Source organism: Danio rerio, chromosome 17, assembly GCF_049306965.1.
Source record: "Danio rerio strain Tuebingen ecotype United States chromosome 17, GRCz12tu, whole genome shotgun sequence".
Classification (NCBI taxonomy): domain Eukaryota; kingdom Metazoa; phylum Chordata; class Actinopteri; order Cypriniformes; family Danionidae; genus Danio; species Danio rerio.
Window position 1 is genome coordinate 31994885 of NC_133192.1, and position 25444 is coordinate 32020328.

The 25444-nt window shown below is 36.3% G+C and overlaps 1 protein-coding gene across 14 annotated transcripts in view; it reads left to right on the forward strand.

The window, feature by feature from the left end:
• The window catches only part of nhsl1a (NHS-like 1a), a 69265-nt gene that overhangs the window by 19147 nt on the left and 24674 nt on the right, over nucleotides 1–25444 (forward strand). For 4 of the 14 annotated variants that reach the window (XM_073928629.1, XM_009293150.5, XM_073928631.1 and 1 more), the window contains exon 1: nucleotides 1497–2073. The exons of 2 other annotated variants lie outside the window; for them this stretch is intronic. In XM_073928629.1, the coding sequence (XP_073784730.1) occupies nucleotides 1881–2073 (193 nt within the window). In that variant the 5' untranslated portion in view covers nucleotides 1497–1880. Of the gene's footprint in view, nucleotides 1–1496; nucleotides 2074–4420; nucleotides 4711–13254; nucleotides 14709–25444 lie in introns of those variants that run through there. 8 more of the 14 variants (XM_073928630.1, XM_005158822.6, XM_073928632.1 and 5 more) reach the window with 2 other exon arrangements.

Below are 25444 nucleotides of genomic sequence, written 5' to 3' on the forward strand. Positions count from 1 at the left end.
GATACCAAATGATCAACTAGAAATCAAGTTATTATTTGCCGTTCTTAAAACTTGGATAGGCCACAAGACTTTTGTCGGGTAGTGTATAATTCATGAACTCGACAGGAAAAAAAATCCTGCCACCCAGTCTGACAAAATATGAAATCAATTTTCTCCCATGTCTACATGCAAAAATGCATTTTTTCCGTCCTATACTGATAATCCAATAACAGTATTTTCATGTCCTATGTACAAAACATTGCATATAGAATACAAAGAAATATGAACTGTGTTCATTTCCAGCAACAAAAAATAAATAAATGACAAATTGCCACATTTGGAATGAAAAAGACATGTTAGTATTTGTACGACACATTTCAATCACGCAGTTAATTTCACTTTAAAATTTGATTAGACTTCCTTCATTCATTTTCTTGTCGGCTTAGTCCCTTTATTAATCCGGGGTGGCCACAGCGGAATCAACCGCCAATTTATCCAGCAAGTTTTTACGCAGCGGATGCCCTTCCAGCCGCAACCCATCTCTGGAAAACATCCACACACACATTCACACACACACTCATACACTACGAACAATTTAGCCTACCCAATTCACCTGTACTGCATGTCTTTGGACTGTTGGGGAAACCGGAGCACCCGGAGGAAACCCACGCGAATGCAGTGAGAACATGCAAACTCCACACAGAAACGCCAACTGAGCCGAGGTTCGAACTAGCCACCCTCTTGCTGTGAGGCGACAGCACTACCTACTGCGCCACTGCCTCCCCTTGATTAGACTTTACAATTATAATAAATGTTTATAGTGAATATAGTTCTAGAACTTCAGTTTGTTTTATACTTACAGTTTAATGTGTTAATTTATTTGTAGTAAAAGAAAAAAATGCATTTTTATTATAAAGAGTCAGCATCACTGTTGATAATGTGATTAAACAAGTAGCATTTCAAGACCTTTTCTCTTTGTTTACACTAAATAGATCTATATTAATCTCTTCTACACTGCTTTTTTGAATTATTTTAAACCTGTTAATCCATAACGAAGAATAATTCATTATAATAACAGACACAGTATGTGTCAGGTCTAAGAGCCTTTCCCCTGTCACCTCTAAGACACTCCAAATGAATCGGATTAATTGATTAATCTACTTTATCTATTTATAGATCACGCTAAAGTGTTGTCTTATGAAGATTATACACAAGGAGAGTGCGAATCTTGTGGTTTAGCCAAGAGCTGTTCAGTTTAATATTACTTCAAATCGCCTTATTCATTGAGCAGCAGAACATATGGAGTATATTTTGCTCTACATTAAGAAAGAGCATGCAAAATAAATCATGCCGGAGCAGACACAGCCATGCTGAGGGAACACATGAGTTTGCACACACTCATACTCACACACACAGTCACATAAAACACACACACACACACACACACACACACACACACACACACACACACACACACACACACACACACACACACACACACACACACACACACACACACACACACACACACACACACACACACACACAGTTGCTCATGCCGATGCACCAACGTGTCACAGCTGGGGAGCAAAGGAAGTTCTATCTAAACTTTCTCCCTGGACTTCCTGAAAGTGCACTTTTCTTGTAAGGAATCTAAACACATTTGTACAAACAAAGAAGAATGCGTCTTTGGAGCTTAAAGTCATCGCACTGCTTGTGGTGGAGCGTTTCAACATAATATTCTGAACATGGATATTACAGAAGGTCCCGCCCTTGGCTTTTGCAAGCGTGTTTATAAATCCCTCCATGTCAGAGTGATCTAAGCTGATGTTAGGCGTTCTGTAAAGAAATGTGGGGCATTTGGAGACGTGCCTGACTGAAGTTGGCATTAATTCTGGGAGATGTGGGGAGAGAGGAGTTTTCTGAGGTACAGGGGGGAGTGGGCAGAGGGTAAGAGTCACCCTGTACCTCGAAACATTGCTGCCATGGGTCTTTCTTCATTGACAGAGCAGCGTGGACGCTTCTTTCCCTGCCACAAAGATGACACTGATGACGATTATGATGAGTGGGTTTATGCACCTCTCCATCGCAGAGGTAAGGGGAGGACACTCGGCTCTCGTGTTTGTGTAATGAGGTTGTTTCTACACATATTCTTTAAAATACTGGGAATGATAGAGCTGTTGCTGAGGGTTTCTTCATACCCGAAAGGTACATCTTGAATGGTCATGTGTTTATTCTTAGGAAAGGCATCTTGTTGGAGTGATTTGAGTATAGTGTGGTAATTTTGACACTTGTTCATCATTTAAAAAAAAGCTAAAATACCATTCAAAAAGCTGAGTAACGTTTCATTTGTATAACTTTATAGGCATTATAGAAGGTTTTAAAAGTCTTCTACATAACGATTAGTTGACTTAACTTAAAATAAGCAAGTAAATAAAGTAACCCTTTAACTGCCCCATCCAAAAAAAAAAAAAAAAAAATTTGGGATTGCATTACTTAACCCCTAATGTCTTGAGTTAACTCACTCAATGCATCCTTTTTCAACACATCCCATCATTTCTAAAATATCAAGCAAATGGTTGATACGTCAGTTTATGGTAAAAGTATCGGAATTAATACATATACTATAAAAAATCTAAAAATATGAAGTGTAAGACTAATTTATTTAAAAACATAATAAAAATAAAACATTTTTAAATACTAAACCACTTTTTTAAGTATGCCATAAAATATTCCAAATATATATATATATATATATATATATATATATATATATATATATATATATATATATATATATATATATATATGTTTTTTTTTTTTTTACAATAAAACCAAAATCAAATGTAGTAGTGCAACAGGATTATGTTTGATAGATTTTTTTGTGAACCAACAATTCTGTGTGGTGTACACCATTATTTAAAACAGTCATTCTCTACAGTTATTATTTAAAATGGTTAAAATATGGTCAACCATTTGGTAGAGCAGGCAGTTAAAGGTTTACAATTATTAGGTAAATAAACTATGTGCATAACTATGAATGTCAGCAAAAGTCATCAGTTTTTACTCCCCCATTTTTAAGTAAAGTCAGCTTGTTGTTTTTTGATGGCAACAGGTTTACACACTTTTTATGCGAAGTGACTATTTACTTATTATTGTTTGTTCACCAAGGCTGCATTATAATAATACAGTAAACAAATAATAATAGTCTCACTTCACAAAATTAATGTGCAGTTTATTTATAAACTGATTTCGAGAGGATGCTTATTGATCACGGCTGGTCCCGCATCAGCTTCACACACTGTATTGCGCCAAATCAGACGAATACCAACTTATATGCTAAGTTTTTCACTTCAGTCATCTTCTTCTTGACAAATCCCCCCTTACACCCCTACTTCTCCCCCTGACACGGTGGCCCAGTCGTTAGCACTGTTGCCTTCCAGCAAGAACACCACTCACTCAGTCAGCATTTCTCTGTGGAGTTTGTATGTTCTCCCTGTGCTCGCATGGGTTTTCCCCAGGTTTCCCAGATTCCTCCCACCGTCAAAAGACATGCAATATAAGTGAATTGACTAATCCAAAGTGGCATCACAAGACAAACTGTTAGCCAGCTATATCTCTTAACTATTCTTAACACTTTCACAAGCAGGGGAGTTCTTGAGACCTACCTGAGCTCAAACTCCCATCTCACCCTCAAATGGGAGGGAGCCCAGGGCTCGAGGACATTCTAATCTCAGGGCTCTCTCCGGGACAGCATGCCAAATATGCTTTATTATCAATCATCAAAATATATCCATCACACATGCTTTGTAAAACCTTCTGCAGGATATGACTCTAAAAGTTCCCAGGAACGTGATTTTATTTACCTTGTGATAGTGAGAGGTTTTCTTGTGACAAGTCCAAGGTTAACAGTTTAATTTAATTAGCCAAGCCATCCTATTTAAACTCCCTTCACAGCCAACAGTAGTGTTTTGGCTAAATTAAAAACAAGGCTGTCATTTGGACAGCAGTTAAGCTGACTACAGTCTTATGGCGTGTAACTTAAACAAGAAAAATCTGTGTATATGAATCTGCTTCACGTGTGTTTGCACAGATTAACTACCTGCACATGACATGGTCAAAATGCATCACACAAAGCATGTTTTGTGTGTTTGGGCTATTAGTCTAAGCATTAGTGTCTGATGACAGCCCAGGACAATGACCTTTTATTTCAGTAACAAACAATTGAGTCGAGGGGATTTAGCTATATTTAACTTTAACTGCGTGTCAAAAGGCAGCGACGGCTGAACTGCTGACAGCTACATTAAGAACAATCAATGCACTGCGGCGCTGCAGCGGAGGATGAAAAGAGAGAGAGGGGGGCAGAAAAGGAGGGGGTCTACCAAACTGAGTGAGTCTCTCTCTGTCCCGCAATCTCTCCACCTCTCTGTCCTTTGTCCTGGAGTAGTGTCAGTCCTGTGGAACGGCAGGAGCATGGGATTGGATAACACTTTCCCAGAGCGCATGAGCTGGCAGGTTGCCACCTTGTGTATACGTGGGTGAAAGAGAAGGAGAGAGGGGGGGCTCAGATAGTGTCTATGAACCTGTGTGGGACGAAGTTGGGGGGGGCAGTTGCTCCGGCTGGGGCACTGGGCTGTGTGAGGACAGTGCGCTGCAAAACTCTTTTGACACACTTCCCAGCAAATACCAACACACAGCGGGAGAGGCAGGAGACCATGTTCTGTCTGAGAGGTAAGTGGCAGATCTTCCAAACCGGAGGAAAATCAGACAAAGAACAGCTTGGAGACATTAGTTATTGCAGTTTTGGAGTGTAACAAGTCCCTGATTGAAGACAAAGGGAGGGGATTTAGGCTCAGCTGTTAGTTAACGTCCTGCTCAGTTTCAAAGCGATCCTCTCTCCTCCGGTTTCTTTGTTTTGCTGCTAGGAAGTTGGGCTGCCGGTGGGGGAATCTGTCAGAAAAGTTATGGTGACCGTGCCAGAGTTTTCGAGGTGATGAGTGGGTTGTTTATAGGGAAGGAGGAAAGTTTTATCCCATTTGTCTTTCATGTGATCTCTGGTGAACAGTTATTCTGTGGCATTGAAAGTTTGAGATGCAAGTGTTGCAGCATTGTCGTTCTTTGCGGCTTTGACTCCGTGCTGGTATTTTGTGTTGCTTGTTTGGTTAAATAGTTTAGAAAGGGTTTTGCTTTCATTTGCAGGGGTCGTTAAGCTATTAATTGAGATTAGTCATCAGTTGTTTATGCTTATTGTTCTAAACCTGTATGAACTTTTTCAGTTAAAAATGTTTTGTTTTTTTTTTGTTTTTTTTTAGAAAATGTGAGATTCTTTTCTATGCATTTGATGAATGTTGGAAACCAGTAGCCATAAATAAGGCAGCCATTGTATTTTTCCTGAGAAGATCAGTGGTTATTTTGCAGATTTTCAATGCATCTTCTTTAGTGAACTCATAAATTGGAATTATTGAAGGGTAAATGATGAGTACATTTTGTTTTTTGAGTGAACTATCTCTTCAAACTTTAGAGGATTAAAATAACATAAAATGACAAAAATGATTGCAAACTTTCATTTTTTGGTTGATTTCAGTTTTTGTTGAAATAGCTTTCAGTCATGCATAATTATTCAGCTTGCTTGTGAGTATGTGTGAGTATGTATTGTTTTGAATGGATGGTGAGGTGATTTGTGTTGTTGTTTAGCCGTTCTTTCTTTTTTCTACTTGTCTGCATTTTTGTTTACCAGTGTGTTTTTCATGTCAAGCATAAATAATCTGCCCAGCATGGTGACCTGATTTTTTCAAAACCAGTCACCTCTTTCATTCACCAGTGAACCAAAGGTCATGTTAGTAGTTTATGCTTTTTGTCATGGCTGCTTAGAGTCAGTGATTTTCAAAATGAACTTTTTCAAAAGTAGTTTAGCTGACCTCTGGAGTATTTTGATAGTAAGCTCGAAAAAAAAAAAGCAGAAAATTGACCATTTGTTCAACAGTTCTCAAGCTATAGTTTTCAGAGTGTTGTATCTCACTATCTGTAGTTTTAAGTCAGCTTTCCAGCTTAAAAAATGTAACTGTACAGTTTGACAAAGTCACTTTTATTTTATTATACAAAACCCTACAGACACACACATACTGTACTTGTACAGCTATCTTTATGGGGACTTCCTATAGACATAATAAGTTTTATACACAAACTATCTCCCTACCCCTTAACTCAATTCTCATATGAAACAATCTGCATATTTACATTTTAAAAATAGTTAATTCTGCATTTTAGAGCTATTTTCTTCATGGGATCAATAATATACTGGTATTGCTATACTTGTGGGGACATTTGAGATATCCCTGCAGCCACAGGTTGTAAACATGACGTCATATTAACATTATACCCCAACGTACCCCAATGTTGTAGGGACGTTGGATTTTGTTTGGAAATGAATATCGGGTTGACGTCAGAAGCCAACGTCAGGCCGATGTCAATGTCCAACCTAAAATTAACCAAATATTAACGTCTAATAATTTTACACCTTGACATTGTGTGGACATTACCACTATGACATCTCAGACGTTGGATTTTGGTCACTTTCCAACGAAACCTAAAATCAACCAAATATCGATGCAATTTGACGGCATTATTGGACGTCAAAATAACGTTGCCCTTAGATGCTGACTAGACATTAAATTTTGATCACCTGTTGTGATGACCTAAATCTAACCTAATATTAAGGTCTTATGATGTTGTGTGCCTGCTGGGTATATTTGAAAGTGCTGGAAATCAAACAGCTGACAGCAGAATATATTTTTCCCTATATGTTCTGTCAACTGTCTGGTTGACAATATTGCGCAGAATAACTTTGGCGTTCAACAAAAGAGAGAAACTCAAACAAGTTTACAAACACCTTGATCAAATAATGCAAATGTTCATTCTTAGGTCACCTATACCTTTAATTACACTACTTTCAATAATTTCCTCTGGCTAGTTTGCTTTAATAATGCATCTTCCTTCAGTATTTTCCTCAGCTGATAGACTGCAATAGATATATAGAAGATCATATCCACTAAATTGCAAGAAATCTGCCCTGAAGCACTCCTCATTGTTCTGTCAGCAGTGTTGTTTACAAAAAGCTGTCCTTTTGCAGCAGCAGCACCATGAACTTGGATGCAGTCCGCCTGTAGCTGAGGGCTCTGTGCAGGTTGAGACAGGCTCCTGCTTTAAAGTCAAGCTCCAAAACAAGTGCATTCATATCACTCACATCAACACCAGCAGCGCTCGCTGTCTTCCCTCAAAAACGCTTGTGGATTTTCTTTTTTAAGCTAATTGCACGCTAACACACTGCACACCAGCGTTTAAGTGAATGCGTTTGCTCTCATAAAGTAAAGTTGCTTTATGGACTGACTCCTGTTGTCAGAGGTGTAATCGCCGGGTGCAAATGCATGCGGCGACCCACAACCCACAGGCTTCTCTAAAAGTGTCACATGATGGAGAGATGGATTTAACGGCCCCTTAATGAGCAGCTAAAAGAGCAGTCTGTTCGTCAGCTGCTCCTCAGGTCTTGAATCAAATCAGCGTCCTTCTGTGACTCAAATGAGGAGTCGAGACAACTCTTGTGGGAGGCAGGGACTGCTATTTCGTGAAGTGTAATTCACTTTAAAAGCCTGAAAGTGCTCTTCTGTGTAAGTCGTTTTTTAAAATCAACGACGCTTCCTTGACCTAGATAAAGGTTTCCGTCTACTTCTTGCTCCATTTTACTGTTTTCCAGAAAAGCCAGAGCAGCTGATTGGAGGTAATCCAATTATCGTCTCGCTCATTTTGCGATCCACCCCAAAGGACCAATCATCCCATCGTATCTGTTCAAGTAGAGGGATTTTGAGTTGTTCTTGCTTGCTTTGGCCTGAAGATGCATTAGATTAGGCCTTATGGGCAGATCAGCTGTCGTGATGATCATTTTTCCAAATCGCAGAGTCATTATCCGGGCTTAATTGTTAAAACACCTGCATTTGAGTCTCATGCTAGCATAAATGTCTTATTATGCACTTTTTCCTATATCATGCACAGTTCCTGTGACAGTTATGAATCGTAGACATTAGCCAGGGTTGGCTTGAAGCCTGAAGAATGATGGCCATTCCAGATATGTCAGCCCATTATGAGGGTCTCAGTCACAAGCCATGTGTGGAGTCGACCCTCCCTTCTGCATTAGTGAAATTCTGAGTCTGATCCCTTGCAACATCCAGTTTGGCCCACACATATTTTCAGGGTGGAGATAATAAGCAAAGAAGCCATTCTTCATTTCAGAAACACCACTGGGGTTGATTCAGATTTGTTGAATAAAAGTCTCCTGGTGATACTGGAATTTTTTTATGACATTGTGGAAAGAATGAGGTACATTCAAAACATTGAGAGATTGACAGATGGGAGTATTTGAAAGTGTAGTTGACAAAGCTGAGAATGGTTTTCTCCTCCAAGATGCTTCTTTGTGGGAGTGCATGATACGCAACATCAGTAAAATGTGTTTTATGGGTGGTTTGTTTGCACTGTACAAAGATCTTGTGAAATCAAGTTATTTATGATTGGATGAACTATGTGGCGCACTACTGTGAAGACGTTTCGACACTGAAAATTCATATGAAATATTTATTTTTTTCAAAATTTATTAACAGTTATGTACTGTGTGTGTGTGTCCAATTATGTGAATACTGGTAGTCTAATTACTGGAATTGAAAGAATGCCATTTACAGCTCAAGGTTTAGAACTTACACTACCGGTCAAGTCTGGGGCCAGTTTTTTTTTCATGTTTAAAAAATGAATAAATAATTCATTAAGGCTGCATTTATTAAAAGTAAAAAAAAAAGTTAAATATTAATACAAAATTTAAATAACTGCTTTCTTATTTGATGTAGTTTTAAATAAAATAATTACTCCAGTCATCATTGCTTTTATTACTGTTACCATTATTAACAATAATGCTAATAATAATTAATGTTTGTGTGATTTTTAAAAGATCATGTTACTCTGAAGACTGGAGTAATGAAACTGAAAATTCGTCATTAAAATCATTAAAATAAATTATTTAATTAAACTATAAACTACTTTTGTACAGTTATTTTTATAGTGCAAAAACACTTCACAATTTCACAATTTGTACTGCATTTTGGATGAAATAAATGCAGCTCTGGTGAGCAGGAGAAGCGTATTTAAAACATTTAAAAATCCCACTGACCCCAAACATTTTACCAGTAGTGTATATAGCAGAAATGATTGTCCATGGATGTATAGAGATGGCTATATATATATATATATATATATATATATATATATATATATATATATATATATATATATATATATATATATATATATATATATATATATATATAAACAAGTGGTATCTGAAATATGTACATTTGTGCATGTCTTCCATTTGGTGTAATGAGAGCAGCTTTCTAGCTGAAATGAACACCACGACTTATTTGAGATGCACTTATCTTTAAATTCTAGCCTGTAAAATACTATTTCCATGTTATGGTGAATAATATACTTGTATTGTTTAAAGTAGTCTATAAAGAAATTAGAAATTAAATATTACTATTTAAAATAAACGATTTTAAATGTTATGTTAATCAAAGGCATTACAGCATTACTATGTAGAGCAAGAACACTGGATATTCATTGTGCTATCACATATATGACAAATAGAAATTATGCAGTGTTATTTTATTAAATGACCAATTTTAAACATTTAAGTGAATGGTTAAGGTAATCAAAATTGTAAACAACGAGTTTTTAAAAATATATTTAATTAATTGCATCACTCATTACAAGATTTGCTGTTACTTACTTGTGGTTTTAGTATTGTAAATATTTATCCATGACAGACATAGACAAAGCAAAATTGTTTTGCCATGTTTTTTTTATTTTTCACAAAAACGAAAGCCTTAAAATATTAAGGTATAAGTATTTTTGTCAATATTGCACAATCCTCGGCCTTAGATATTTAGAGACTACAGTGTACACTGTCTATACACAGGTGCTGTACATATGCATATGTCTAACTTTAACACACTTATAATATTCAGGATATGAAAAGACAAGCAACTTCCCACAAAACAGCTTCATGTGAATGAGGTCAAGTCCACTGAGTCAAGAATGACAAAGAACAGAAGTTTGCCAAATGGACACAACAATAGAGCTGTGCACACTGAGCTGAACGCACTGTCTGCTCCAGCAGGTGTCTTTGGCCAGATTACAGGAACCCCATGCAGCAACTATTGTTAAAACCCTCCAACTCTACGGTCTGTGTAAAGTAAAGCAGGGGCTCAAGCAGTGCACACTTGCTCCAAGTGGTGGCGCACAATCTCTATTCAGATTCAAACCCACTGGATTGTGTGATTTGCTGAAGGAAGTTCGAAAGTACCACAAATTTTTATTTTTGTCTCATGATGTACACAAAACAGAATAAGCGTGCTGTTAGATATTTATGCTCTCACAAAAAACAGAATCTCAGAGCTTAGCAAATTAGCACCACCTCTTATGGAATGCTTAACTGCTCATTTAATTAAGTGAATCCAGATGCTTTGCGGACCAATGAGCAATGACCACACAAACACATACTTCACAATATTTCTGGGAAGGAGACTTTGAAAACTCTGAATGTTCCTGCTACACGATTAAGCCCTTACAGTGGCCACGTCACACTGTTAACTTCAATAAAATGTGCATGTTACTCATTTAGGTTAACACGGAACACAGGACGGACATTCATTCAGCGTTTTCTGCCAGGCATGCTAAACGATAAGCCTAGATTTATGAGGATGTGATAGTATTTCTGTGAAAAGCTGGTGAAAAGCCAGGGTGGTTGTACAGCATGTAAGTTTGAGCTTTTGGCAGGCCAGCTTCTGGTTGCTGGAATTCTCTTCTGGACCAGTTTCTGACTTTGGCGCTCGTCCAAAGAATTGAGCTCAAGGGCTTGGATTAGACCCCGGATGGAGTTTAATCAGATCTGATCACGATGAAATGGATGATTATATTATATCCAGCTTGTCTGTGCAAACAAAAAGTGTGGAAATACAGTACAGGAGTGAGTTGTTGATATATTTTGGTGAGGGATTTGTTCACTCCTAGATTCACGTCACCCATGCTGGGGCTGAACTAATTATCTGGACTGTTACAGTTGCTGGAGATTACTGAGCACAATTCTCTTACTGTCTCACTATCAGTTGCTCATATCATATTTCTCTGGGTTTTCTGCTTATCCTTTTCCCACAAACAGCTGTGCAAGAAAATCAAGATGATTTAAAAAGATATAGGGAAACACAGAGGCTGATTGTAATACAGTTACTCAATGATTTCTATTTGTTGTATTGTGTTATTTTTTTTAACAATAGGTTATTTACTTTATTTGGGCATCTCAAACCTTGATGTAAAAGTGTTTTTAAAGGGGTGGTCCACTATGATATTATATTTGAAACTTTAGTTGATGTTTAATGTAGCTGTGTAAACATAAACAACATCTCTGAATGTAAAAAGTTCTAAGTTCAATGCAAAGGGAGACCATGTTTTTTTTTTTTTTTTTTTTGGAGTTAGCTTAGCAAAGCCTACAATGAACGAATTTTGGAGACTACAAAAAATACTTTCGCCCCCTGTGAGATCACAAAGGTTCGTTTATTGCGCACCCACACTGTGCAGGTAAGGGCCGTGGCCAGAGACGCAGTAACGTTATAGCAGAGATGAAGCTAAAAATGCATCCAAACACTGCTGTTTCCACAGAGCTTCATCTGTTTCTGTATTTGGGCTTCCAAAGGACGTGACACAAAGACAGAAGTGCGTACTGTTTAATATTAATTATGTTCCAGAGAATTATAAAATACAGAGCAAGCATGATTTGACAAAACAGCTCCAGAATCTCTTCCAGTTCAGTGCTGGATTCGGTTTAAATCTCCTCAAAGCAGAAGCTGTGAACTACAACCTGTAAGTGTTTTTATTTATTAAAATTGATCATGACATGTTCAGTGTCTAGCGTTAATGGTATGCTGTAGCAATGATGTGAACAATGCGAAATGCTGCTTTGTGGGCAAACGATTTAGCTACAATTTCATATTTATCAGTCAAACTGCTGTAAACACACACACACACTCCACCAGCACATTCATGTCTCTTATGTGTGTGCGCTTTAGGCAGCTTTTCCATGTGTTTCACATCTCAGACAATGAAGTCACAAAAAATATGTGGATGATTCATGTTACTCACACCTGCAACTTCTGGATACATGTGAAACACGTCGTGTAACACATAGAATTAAAAAAAAAATACAAAATAGCTCACCTGACTCGTGGTAGCAGCAGAAAAATATTAAGGCTCACACAGGTCCCATCCCACATATTGTGCTTTATTCTACTGTCACAATATATTACAGAAAATAACTTAATCCGAGCATCAGAGAAAAAGAAAAAAAAACTTCTGCACACATGCGCTTGTTACAGAAAGTTCACACATTTACTCACACACACACACATAGACGCAGACAACATTCACACACACACACACACACACACACACACACACACACACACACACACACACACACACACACACACACACACATAGATGCACAAACAATGACAAACGCTCTTAAAGGAGCCGCACCCCATTTTCACTCGTTACAGACACTTGTCAGATTTTATTATAGAGAGCAGGCAGGAGGTTGACTGATTGTTTACACAGCAGAAAAGTGCATGCTTTTACAGGCGTGTCGTGGAGCCGATCCGTGAATCGCAGCACATTATGACGATGACCAATCAGAGTCACTTAAGGGCGGGCCTTTCAGAGGAACTAGGAAATTTGACAGTCAAATCAAAGTTAGATATATGAAAAAAACAACGCGATTGGCTTAAAGTGAAACATGAGCCCACATTGCTTTTCATCTTATAAACACAACCAAGCCTTAAAATTACATCCTCGACCACCCCTTTAAATACTTATAGGGTTAGTTTTTCCAAAAATAAAAATTTTATTATTGCTAACTAATCTTTAGGTAAATTACAAACCCATTGGATGTTCAAAATACAAATAAATTTATTTGAATCAAATCTGAGTTATTTCTGTGACAACTCTTGTAACATTAGAACTACATCTACCACATTACAATAATAATTTCTATTCATTGTCATTAATTCATTAAGTGTCATTCTTACATTATGATTATTTTCAAAAATATATAAAACATTCTGAATTAAATAATAAAAAAAATAATAATTTGTAAAATTTTTTTTTAATTTTGTCTTTAAAATTAACACTATGGGGCGATATGATGCCGTTCTTTGTCGCAATAGCATCTTACTGCATACCTCTGTGTGGACGGCTTTCCCGCTGTTACCTGTTTGTCTAGTAAGCTGGTCATGTACATCGGCAGACTTGAGATGTAGAGAGGAGTTGACCAGAGGATTTGACGGGGTTCAAGTCTAGTGAAGAACGGTTTAAGAAAGAGACAAAAACAGAAGCCAAAAAATAAAATAATCAAGTAAATAACAGGGTGAGAATGTGGTAAATTCTGAAAACATGGTAAAAAACTATGGAAGTGGGTGGGCGGGTCAATCTTTGTATTTAAAAACACTAAAGGTTGGGTTTAGTGAAGGAGGAAGGTGGGTCAGTCGATTGGTCAGTCAGTCAGTAATTCAGTCATTCAGTTGACAGCGGACTCTGGTGGATTTACGCAAGAACAGCAGGTGTGAATGGCACTCACGAGAGAAATTTGAGCTCTCAAAAACTCTCAAAACTGCAAAAAACATAGCTCCTCTCACATATTTGGCACTCTACAGAAATATATATATAGCTATTCGTTTTCAGAATGAGCCTGGGTTGTCATTATTTATTCTCAAATGGCAAACAGATTAATAATTAATTAATAATAATTACGGCATACTCAAATGTTTGTTGTAAAAAATATACACTGTATAAAGTAGTTACTCAAGAAATTAGTAAGGATTGTAGAGCTGCAACCATCTTTGTCTGTCATTATATTTCCACCTTTTTAAGTGAAAGTTTACATTTGTACCTTCATCAGTTTGGTGTTGTTTTTCACCTTCTCCCAGGTGACCATCTGCACTGCAAAGCTTGCCTTCAGCAGCACTTGGATGTGAAGGGATAATCCTGGTTTATAGATTAGCTGGCAAACTAACTTGAGTAGTGAAGTATTCCCTCAGTCTAAAGCTTTGGATACTTAGTAAGAGGACAACAAACACTAGATGTGTTTTCTCACTAACCTTTTTGCCTATGGAGAACCCAAGTTTGCTCTTTCAGAATATTAACTCTGTCATGAAAGGAAGTTTCTTAGTGAAGGTTTCTCTGAACTCGTTTTTTTCTTGGCTCCGTGGAGATAAAAGTAAAAGGCTGGATGTTGGAACCTGTATGTAAACATCTTGAATTGGACTGAAGCTAAGACAGTTTTGTCAAATGCAGGATGATTGCCTACGTAGACTGCCTTTCCACCGAACCAGCTGGGAAATGCTGGAATAGGACATACTATGAGGATGAGGATGAACTTCTTCCTCTTTATACCCGCAAACTAAACCTCCAACCCAAGACAGAGGGCAGTCTTCGTCGAAGACTCCTCACCTCTAAAATTCACCAGCAGCAGGATGCTTTATGGGCACCTAGACATTGGACGGGACCACCAACTCGAAAGGGTACCCCCCTGCAGGGTCAGCCTAACTACACCTTTAGTCCATCCATCCACGACTGGAGAGGTAGCACTTCAAATCTAGTTTGTCGTTTTTCTTTAGAGGAGAGTTTGTTAAGCATAAGAGCAAAGGCTGGTGCTCAACTTTGTTGGCATAACAAAAAAGAAGCTGCTGTATTAGCAGGTGTTAAAACATAAGAGCTAGACCCTTGAAAGACTGATGCGTTTTAACAGGTTTTTGGTGGTGAATGGTTGAAGAGCGATGATTAAAGTCTAGCTTAATGTGTTGCCCAGTTTTAGGATGGTGTTTGAAGTCTGGTACATGACAGGCCAAGACAAGAGTAGGGCTGAGATGCACAATAGAAAAAAGTGCTATTGAACAAAGGAAAGATTTCTGGATAATCTGTTTCAAGAAAAGAATACATAATGTTCAAAGTGAAGTTCTACCATTTATGTTGTCTTTAAAGGGCTTGTTCACCGTAAACTGCAAATTTGTCAATTTACTAACCCTCATGTTGTTGTAAACCTGTATGGCTTTCCTGCTGTAGAATACAAATGGGAAAAATAATGTACTGTTGTCTGATTGCAAAAAAAAAAAAAGTTTAGAGGTTCAAAAAGGCAGGAAAATAACCAGAAAAGTACTAAAAATAACTTAAAATAACAATTTGTTCATAAATCAGGCAGTTAGTATTGATTTTAGTAGATGCTTAAATACTGTTAGTATTAATTATATGCTTCTTTTCTTAAAACTTAATTTATTTTCATTTTAAAACTGATAAAGCCAACTTTTGTATCTATTTGCATTACCTCATAATATTTATACTCATTTTAGTTATACATTTTGTAAATCTAATATTTCTGTTTCATTTAAATATTTCTATTTTTATTAAAATATTTTTAACGCATATAGTTTATAATAACAGCACTAAATAGGGCATTTTAAATTCTCTTATAGCATTTTTAAATAATTTAATATTTTTGTCACACAAAACGTAGATATAAGACTTAGAATCTAGATTGAAAGTCACAAAAATCACTTTCATTATATTGTTTTTTAAACATTAAAAGCTTAATTAGTGTATCTACATCTTTTGATATCTATAATAATCTATCAGTTTTGTTGATGTTGACAGAATTTTCAGATAATCAATTCCTTTTAAGATGTGAAGTTATAAAGTCACAATCTGCATTTACCCCATATAGAAATAGCAACTGTAAATACAAACTCTACTTTTCCAGTCGTAATGTTTCTCAGAATCCAGTGGGCCAATTTGCTCAGATTAAACCCTCTGCTTCTGAAGTTATTTATAAGACTTATCCCTAACTTAATATGTGCACATATTGCATGCAATATTAATCCTTTTCCATCAGTGATCATAAGCAGCCATAATCTTAGCACAGGCTTGTTTAGAAAAGAGTTTTGGTTTGGACCTTACACATTGATAAATGTGTAATGTTGACTAAGCCTCAAGTTGGCAGACAACATAACTGATTTCTTAACGCTGTGCTAAAATCCCATCCTATGCACCAGGCAAGCTGCTCCCTTCACTTACATCAGATGTGAAGACAGATGCCTCTGCGAAACCATATGTGATTTACAGTCCACTCAAATCAGAAATTCAGTTCAATTCAATAATTCTCAAATAATGCTGGAAATCATTTGGTTTTACACAAAGTTAAACAGAAGTACTTGATTTGTACTCGTTGAATAATTGACACACTGATAAAGGAATTGTGCCGAAACGTCTGTGTTTTGTATCTTCTAAGAATGTAAAGCTATATAAATTAATTACTAAACGAGTGTGAATCATGACCTTATAAATTATATTATTAACAAAATTAATAGACCAAAATTTTAAAAACCACTGGCGCGCAGTGCAGAATTCATTACTAAACTTTTACACAAAGTTCAAATAGTTTCACTGTAGCTAAAAATAAATATGCTACATAGGATTGTTATTACTAATCATTGTTTGTCTTATTCATTTATAATAGTTTGCACTTGCATTTGAGGCAACCATTTGTTTCAAAATGCTTTGTTGGATTTAGATACTCTTCAGATGTGTTATATTCTGTCACACACTCATTTAGTGTGTCCATACGGTGAGGTAAACACTTCTAATACGGTCTAATTAAAGTAATTACTTTTAAATAGGCTTTGAGCTACACACAGCTGCTCAGGGAGGCACACACAAACACAACTCACACACCTCTTTCTTCATGAGTGTCACTTCAAGAGGGCACTTTGTAGCTTTTTAATGTTTTTTATTTTAATGATCAAATTCCCATTAGACCCTTCCCCTCTGAATGGTCAGACTAATAAAGTCTGATTTACAGGGTTATGCCACAAGATGGCACTGTTATTTTACCTTCAGATAAAGTTATACAGTAAAGAGGATATTAAAAGAGCCTTCTTAAAAGCATTATAAGCTATAAAATAAACCAACCATCAGAGAATCATAACATTACAGACTTTAATTTGAAGACTATGTACTGTGAAATAAGAGGTTTCACTTGGGAAAGTACTACAATCCTATAAATCTGTTCATTTAAAGCTGTTGGTTGAATCAATAGAAACATAAGCTTAGTTTATATATGACAACAAAATAATAAGCATATGCATACATACATACATACATACATACATACATACATACATACAAACATTGTATTTTGGCTCACTGTGACTTTGATTGGTGCAGGAATTCTGATAGTACACATAAGTGATTTTAAAAGAAGTAGAATAAGAAGGTCTGTCTTTAAATGATGGTCTGTTTTTTGTGATAACATCTATTTCACAATAGTAAATAAATGAATGGAGTTGTGGTAACTTACTTGTGTTTAGTCTTCAGAAATAATTCTATTATGTTTTTTTATTTCATCATGAAAACGTAAATGTAAACCGTTAATACTACGAATGGTCTCTGGCCACTTTTCATTATGGTTGCATTGAAGCAGAGATAAGAGAGACAAATAGCTTGTTTGAAGTCTAACTGAGAAGTGTGTCACTAAGGAATTTAACAGGAATGCGTCAATTCTATAACATGACTTAAAATGTAGAACATCTGAGATCAAAATGTTGATAATTGTGCAATGTCTGGGAATAGGTCCAAGCTGTTTGACAAATATTTATGCGTACATGCAGCTATTTGTAAAACTTCAAATTAACATGAACCACTACATTCAGGGAGATGAGTATAGCAGAGAATGGCTTCTTTTTATTCCATGTAGCAAAGAATACACTCCCAAATCCCAAAATGGTCTCTGCTGATGTGCTATACGGGATCGTATATCTCATTGTGCTGGAGCTGGCCCAGTTTTCTGACACAGATATTGGCACACTTTGGAGCCAATGCTAGGCCAGACATGTTACAGATCAATATGGCACATATGTCTGAGCAGACACAGTAAAGTGGCTTGCTGCTGTATTATTTATTAGGCCTGTGTCTGAGTGGGACTCATATTTTAATGCCCCATGCTTAGAAATCTGGATGTCTGTTCATCCCAGTTGTTTTGTAATGAAAGAAAGGAATATACAGCATTGTTTGTCGGCCAAATAAGTCCCATTTTTAAAAATGACTTCTAGGGACAGTTTTTTTTCTATACATTTTAGAAAATGTATATTAAATGGAAAGTCAAAATGTTAGCTTTTGCTCTTCCACAAGTAGTACTGATAGTGTAACACAGTACTGAAATCAGAGCTCTGTTAAAAAAGAAAAAGTAAATGAAAGCTCCTTACTTTTTCATTTTTTAAGTGGTAGTGTATACACTAACACATCAGCTATTCATAGATAAAATAATTATTTGTATGACAAATATCTGCCCTTCAAGGGTTTTGCTTTTGAGATGAATGGCTTTCAAGAGAGAAAAAAAACTACAAGATGGTTGTGTTGTGTATTTACACAGTAAACAAAAGAATAGGCAATAATGCCATATATAGGCAAATAATGCCATAGATTTTGAAAAAAGAAAATATCAGTCATTTTAGGCCACAAATGTAAAAAAAAAAAAAAAAGCATTAGATAGACTGTAAATTTAACATTCTGAAAAAAAAAACAACTCTTCCAGAAAACCCAGCAATCCACCTGAACACCTTACTAACCACATAGCAACAATCTGGCAACCACATCCTAACACCAACATAGGCTCATTCTAAAAACGTACCCCTATATACATTTTTGGAGATTGCGAATTATGTAGCCAGAAGTTTGTATGGTTGCATTTCATCTTTAACATGAACACTATGGGCATTTAGGCATGGGACAATAACGAGTTTCAAGGTTTACCACGTTTTGGAAAAGTCAAGTATTAAAACCGCCAAAATTTTTTGTTATACCATTTCCAAGGAATATGTAGAGAGTTTTTAAGTGTTTTTTTTTTATTTGTTGTAAAGGAAATCTGTGTTTTTGAAGCTGATGAAGATAGTAAAAGTCAATAGTTTATTTTAATTATGTAGCCTGACATGTTTACTGTTCCAAAATATTATAAATGTTTCCTAAAATTTTATATATTGTGTTAAATGAGTAAATAAGTTGTTTGTTTGCACCAGTTATTCAGGAAGCGACAATTTAGTTCTCTTTGACTCACTGGATGCAAACGCTGCTTTATGCATAAGTCTTTTATGAAAAATTCTAGTTTTGTGCATAAATTTATTTCACTTATTTGGATTGAAACATAGCAAAAAAAAACTTAGCTCCAGGGACATATTTGGCACTCTCCAGAAATGTATATAGTGGTACATTTTCAGAAAAAGCCTGGGTTGCAAAACACCCTTGCAGTTGAAAGAACACCTTAGTAACGACATGGCAACAAGCTAATAATCCCCAAGAACTCCCTAGCCACCATACAGCAATACTCTACAAAAATAGCAGTCTCCCAAAACACCCTAGCAACCACATAGCAACACTCAAGTGATCTGTTTTGTGAGAATTGTGTGTGTGTGTGTGTGTGTGTTTAAGCTTGCATAGGGTCTGGTTTGCTTTATGCTGACACAAGAGCTTTCTTTACACTCAGTCACAGCCAGTGTCCTGATCCCCAGCTAACAGCTAGAGGTGAACTTGTGGCCCTGCACCGAGGTGACGCTCACCTTCTGCTGTCAAATGATCACAAAAACCATCTTCCAGATGTCACGTCACATCATCTAAGATCAGCAAAGCAGATTTCTGAATCATGACATGCAAGTCAGTTCACGTATTGCTTTCAATAGAAGCAAAGACAGATTTACACATCAAGTGCCCTTGAAAATCAGCAGCTCCCCTTCACATGTGTGTGGATCTAGTTAAATTAAAATCGAGAGAAGATGAAGAGCCCTGAAGCTCTGGGTGAATTTTATCACCAAATTCACTCACAGCTACCTTAGTAGCCGTAACCAGGTCATGTAAGAGTCAGAGCTTCTACAGATATTTATTCTGTCTATGTAAGATCTGCTTTACTGTATTATTGCTGTGATTTTTTTGGCATGTGCACTTTGTAATTATCATGAATTGTAGGCAATGATATTATTGTGCTGTTGCCTTTATTTAGGGGATCATAAATAGTTGCACAGCCGGTAATAAAGATGTAAGATAACAGAGGTTTTATGTTGCACTGCCTCAAGTGCCAGATTGCTTTCATAAAAGAGAGACAACAATATGATGCATGAAATTTATTAATGATGATTGCTATAATTGAATCCTTTAAAGGAAGGCTAACGGCAAGATGTTAAGAAGCACTGCAGCAGCTTGAATATTCGCCCACTGGTGTTAATATATATAGTATTTTATACTTTAAAATTGTTTTATAGGCAAACTTGTAAATTTAAATGTGATGGCCTTCTGGAAAGAAAAACACTCTAGATAGTAAAATGAAACTAAATGCTAGGTGCTTGACAGGGCTGTTTCTATTTACAATTTTCACAATGATTTTTAAAGTGTTGCTACACAGTTACTAGTATGGTCTAGGTGACACGGCTATGTCGTTTCCAACACAGGCTCATTCTGAAAACAAGAACAGCAGGTGCAAATGAGAGAAATTTGAAATGTAAAAAAGCATACACTGCTATTTTGCTCTCTCCAGAAATCTATATCAGAGTACTTAAACAGAATGAGCCTGGGTTGGTCAATTCCTACTTCCACAAGGACTGCCCACTGCAAAAAAATCCAAAACAATGAAAATCTCACTGTTTTTGGCTTTTGTGTTTTTTGGGGGGTCTGGTTACATGCATTGCCAGCACGTCCATAGAGGTGACCTAAGGCGCCATCTGCAACACCCCCATCTACCCATTCCTGTCCTTACTTTCATCCGTGACATCCACCCACCCCCGGTCCTTACTTTTCGTCCTTTCATGTTTCTCTCCACCTATTTTATTCACATTATGTATATGCACATAAAAAACGATTGATGGAAATGGCAAGATGTGCATAAAAAAAAAAAAACGGTTACGCATTACTGAGAAGGGTAAACCTTTTATTCGATAAGCAAAGATGCGCATACACTAAGATGGAAACACTTTTACAGAACAATCCAGTATGCGCATTAAAAAAAGTTATGTGATTTTGTTATAAGAGAAAAAAGTGTGTGAATGGACAAACCAGCAGGCTGAGCTCATTGTTAAACATCTGAAATGTTGTTTTGGTCATTCTAAAACACTTTCATAATTTCAGTATTAGTGTTATTATATTATGAATGACCTTCAGAACTGTCAAGAGTGTCTGCGCTTTTAGTCTCATGCCTTCAAATACCATCACGTGATCATTGCGTGTCTTTTAAGTCATTTCCATTTTTACTTTTGATATTTGCCCCCAGTTAATCAGGAAGTGACTATTTTGTTCTCTTTGACTCGTTGGATGGAAACACTGCTTTATTCACACATCTTTTACACAATATTCCAGTTTTGAGCATAAAATAATTCACATTTTTGGATGGAAACATTGCAATTTTTTTCCCATTTGAACATATCCAAGAAATTACTAAAAACATTTCAGACCCCCAAAACGGGGCTTCTAGAGATGCAATATATAATGGTGACCATATTGTTACTGTTTAATAAATGCTTATTTTTCATGATATCATTATTGTGCTGATTATAAAATTATTTATAATAAATTTTTTCAGATACAGACGTCTCCTTGCAGTTTCCATTTCTGCAGTTAAGATTTTAAAATGCACAGTATTTCCTCTATATTTTCCAACTGTATTTGTTTTAGTTTTGTTTTTGTTCAGGCTCAGGAAAAAAAATGATTTGAAGATTTGTATTTAAAGGGCTAGTGAATGTTTACTGACTGCTAAATAGAGTATAAAGGTGCTAAATAAAGTTAAATACACTGTTAACGATTTTTGTATTTAACTGTGATATGAACTGAATTTTACTGTAGGACAGTTATGCAGAATGTTTCTGTATTTTAAAGTTGCATTGTAAAAATGAATGTATAGTTCACAATAAACATACAGAATACAGTAAATACATACACAGCTAGATAAATGGTGCTGTAAATGTAAATATGGTATTTTTGCTGTAATTGATTTACAGTAAGTTTCTGGCAAACTTCTGCAAGTTACTGTAGATTCTACAGGAAATTGTTGTCAGGTTTAGTTGATAATTATGCCATACAGTCTATCAAAATCTAGTGCTTATGCCTTTTAAAAAAATCTACCAATGACCTAAAAAAGCTTAATTCAACTCCAAAACAAGATTATTTTTGAGCCCACATAAGATAAATATGGTATTTTTTTAAAGGCCGACTGTACTCTGCAACATGATACTAGATGACAACAGCACACAATAACGTATTCATGGAATTCATTCTGCATTACACAACTGTATTTTCTGTAAGCAGCATTTTTAGATTGTGCCTTGATATAAGCTGTACAGACTGCTCATTTGATTTATTCTGGTAATACTGTCCATGTTTGTTTTCATCAGTGAAATGTGAGCAGAGGCTGTTAACCTGGTGACTGCAGCCCCTGGACTGAGTGTGTCCATTGTGCTGAGTGCAGTGTGTGTGAGCAGGACGAATGATAAGGGCTGTTGTGCAGGTGTTGGCAGGACTCACGTGACTTGCTCACTCACTGAAGTGCCCTCTCTTTATTCTACTGTTGCTAGGGGACTCTTTTTTGGATTGCCTCTAATCAGCCAGGTTTTGCTAACTATGAAGAAAATGTTGTCAGTGTGATGACTGCTTTGATTAAAGGTGTTGTTACAAGTCCAAACCTTTTCAGCTATTATCTCTCCTATGAATGCATGAATTTGAGAGTGATTGCAGTGAAAGTGGAAAAAAAAACATAGAGATGAAAGATGCTGATTCAAGATAGCTATAGCTAAGGGAATCCACTCTGCTTAGACATTTTAAATATAAAAAAATACTTACAAATAAATAAAGGATAGCTAAGAAGAAATGTTTGTACACCATTTATAAAGTAACTGTCGGGATTCTGCCACTCCGGTCTTGTTAATTCCTGTTTTGGTGGCAGAGTTCAGACACTAGTCCTGTCTTGTCTAGTATGTTGTGCTCGGCTTGAGTTTTCTCATATTTCCTGTCATTGTCTCTCTTTGTCTTTGTATAAGCGCCATCTTGGCTGTGCTCGGGCTGTGCTTGTTACCACTTGACGTGTGCGCGTGAGGTTCGGGTGTGCTCGGGATGCACGTAATGTAATGTAATGTAATGTAATGTGTATTTGTGCACGCTCTCATCCTGGTGCGTTTGCTGTTTTGTTTGCTGCATGGTGTTTTCGTTTTCAGTGCTTCAGTCTAGTTGGTTTTGGTTTCGATTGGTGCTGGGATCGTAACATGCATGTTGCATGTGTGAGTGCACTGCAAGTATTTTACAGTATTTATCGTTATTTATTATATTTTAAGATTTTTTTTTAAGTATTCACAAATGGATAAACCTATTGTTTTGAAAGATAGTGTCAAAGTTTAAAGATTTAAAATGACAATTAATTAGTGTTTATCGAAAGATATTTCATTGAATCATTCATCTTCCTTCAGCTTAGTCTTTTTATTCATCAGCGGTTGCCACAGCGGAATTAACTGCCAACTAATCCAGCATAAGTTTTACGCAGTGGATGGCCTTCCAGCTGCAACCCATCACTGGGAAACATCCATACACTTTCACATACACTACAGCAAATTTTTGTTTATTCAATTCACCTATAGCGCAGGTCTTTGGACAATGAGGGAAAACCGGAGACAGTAATGCCAACTATTTCCAATGAAAAGTAGCTAAAGCCTTCCTGAAAAGTAGCTAAATGTTGCCAGATGACATGATTTGCACAACAGTGACTTTATCACGTAGTATCTGACAAGCGTAAGCCTGTCATGTCTCTACTCTATGAGGCGCCGTGTATTATATTATATTAAATTAAAACATTACATCCAGATGCACAATAATTTGGTTCTTATTAACATATTACTTTACTCAATGACATCATTGCATAATTACAACTCAAAACTACATCTTTATGTATTATACAAAATAATTAATGTTTTCTCAAATTGACTGGCCATCTCAGCAAAAAACATTAGTTGAAATATGTCCATTTAGATTTGTATGAAAAATATATATAACTATTTGTAAAAGTAATACAAACACTCATTGATAAGAATTTTTTATTTTTAAATATAACACCGATAATGAACAGCTAGCTTCTTTTAAACAATCACAGCTTGTGTGCTTACTCTTTTTAACTTGTGAAATTGACACATTTGTGAAAGTGACAACAATTATAGCACTATTGGAATTTATTGCTACCTAAATTACCAACAAATATACACGTGAACAAATATCAGTAAATTAACAGTTATGAAAAACAATCTGAGCAAGCAATTTACTCTGAGCTTCTCAGTCTACTCAAGTGAAGCCTGCAGCCACTGCTCCATTGAGTTGCTTTTTAAAAATTGCTAAAAGTAGCCACATGAATGTTAAAAAATGCTAAATTTGTTACTAGGTGCTTTTTGAAAAAAAAGTTGCTAAACATAGCAACAAAATTGCTAAGTTGGCAACACTGACTGGAGTACCCAGAGGAAACCCATGCGTACACAGGGAGAACATGCAAAATCCACACAAAAATGCCAACCGACCCAGCCGGGATGCAAACCAGCGACCTTCTTGCTGTTAGGCGACAGTGCTAACCACTGAGCCACTGTGCTGCGTGATTTTTTTAATATGTAATTCTAAACTAAAGAAACATTCTAATAAAAAAAACTTTAAATGTTTTGATGCTAGAAATCACAATAAACTGCCACTGATGTCCTTTTTAAAAAAAATAAAGCTGTGAACCACAGTTTTTTTTTTTTTTGTACCAATACATTATACATACAGTGCAATGCCTGTCTACAAACCCATTCCTCATTAAAGTTCAAATGCTTTCCTGTCTTTTATACTATACTACGTTTTTCTGTCTGTCTGGCATTTTCACACAGCGACACACAATAGCTGAGACGTCTTTGAGGGAGTCCAAACACTGCTGGAGTTTTGTTCACAATCCCCAATTTGTCTCATTATGGTCCTATTCATTTCTATTACATCAGCACGAATGCAGCAAATCAAAATCCCAACTGGACCATAGTCTGTATAAAAGAACCATCATTAAGAGCTGTTTCCTCTATAGGTATGCAGTTTGCCATATATTATTTGCCTATGTGTGAATGAGTGAAAAACAATACTGCGGTATGTGATTTATATTAGTTTAGCTGTTGTTGTTCATCTATTTAGGCTAGTGTTTAATGGGCATTTTCGTTGGCCTTCCAGCTGCTTTATATGGAGATGTTTGTCTTCTATTGCAGATGTCTTGTCTGGGACATTGAGAGGAGAGGTGCTGTAGTTT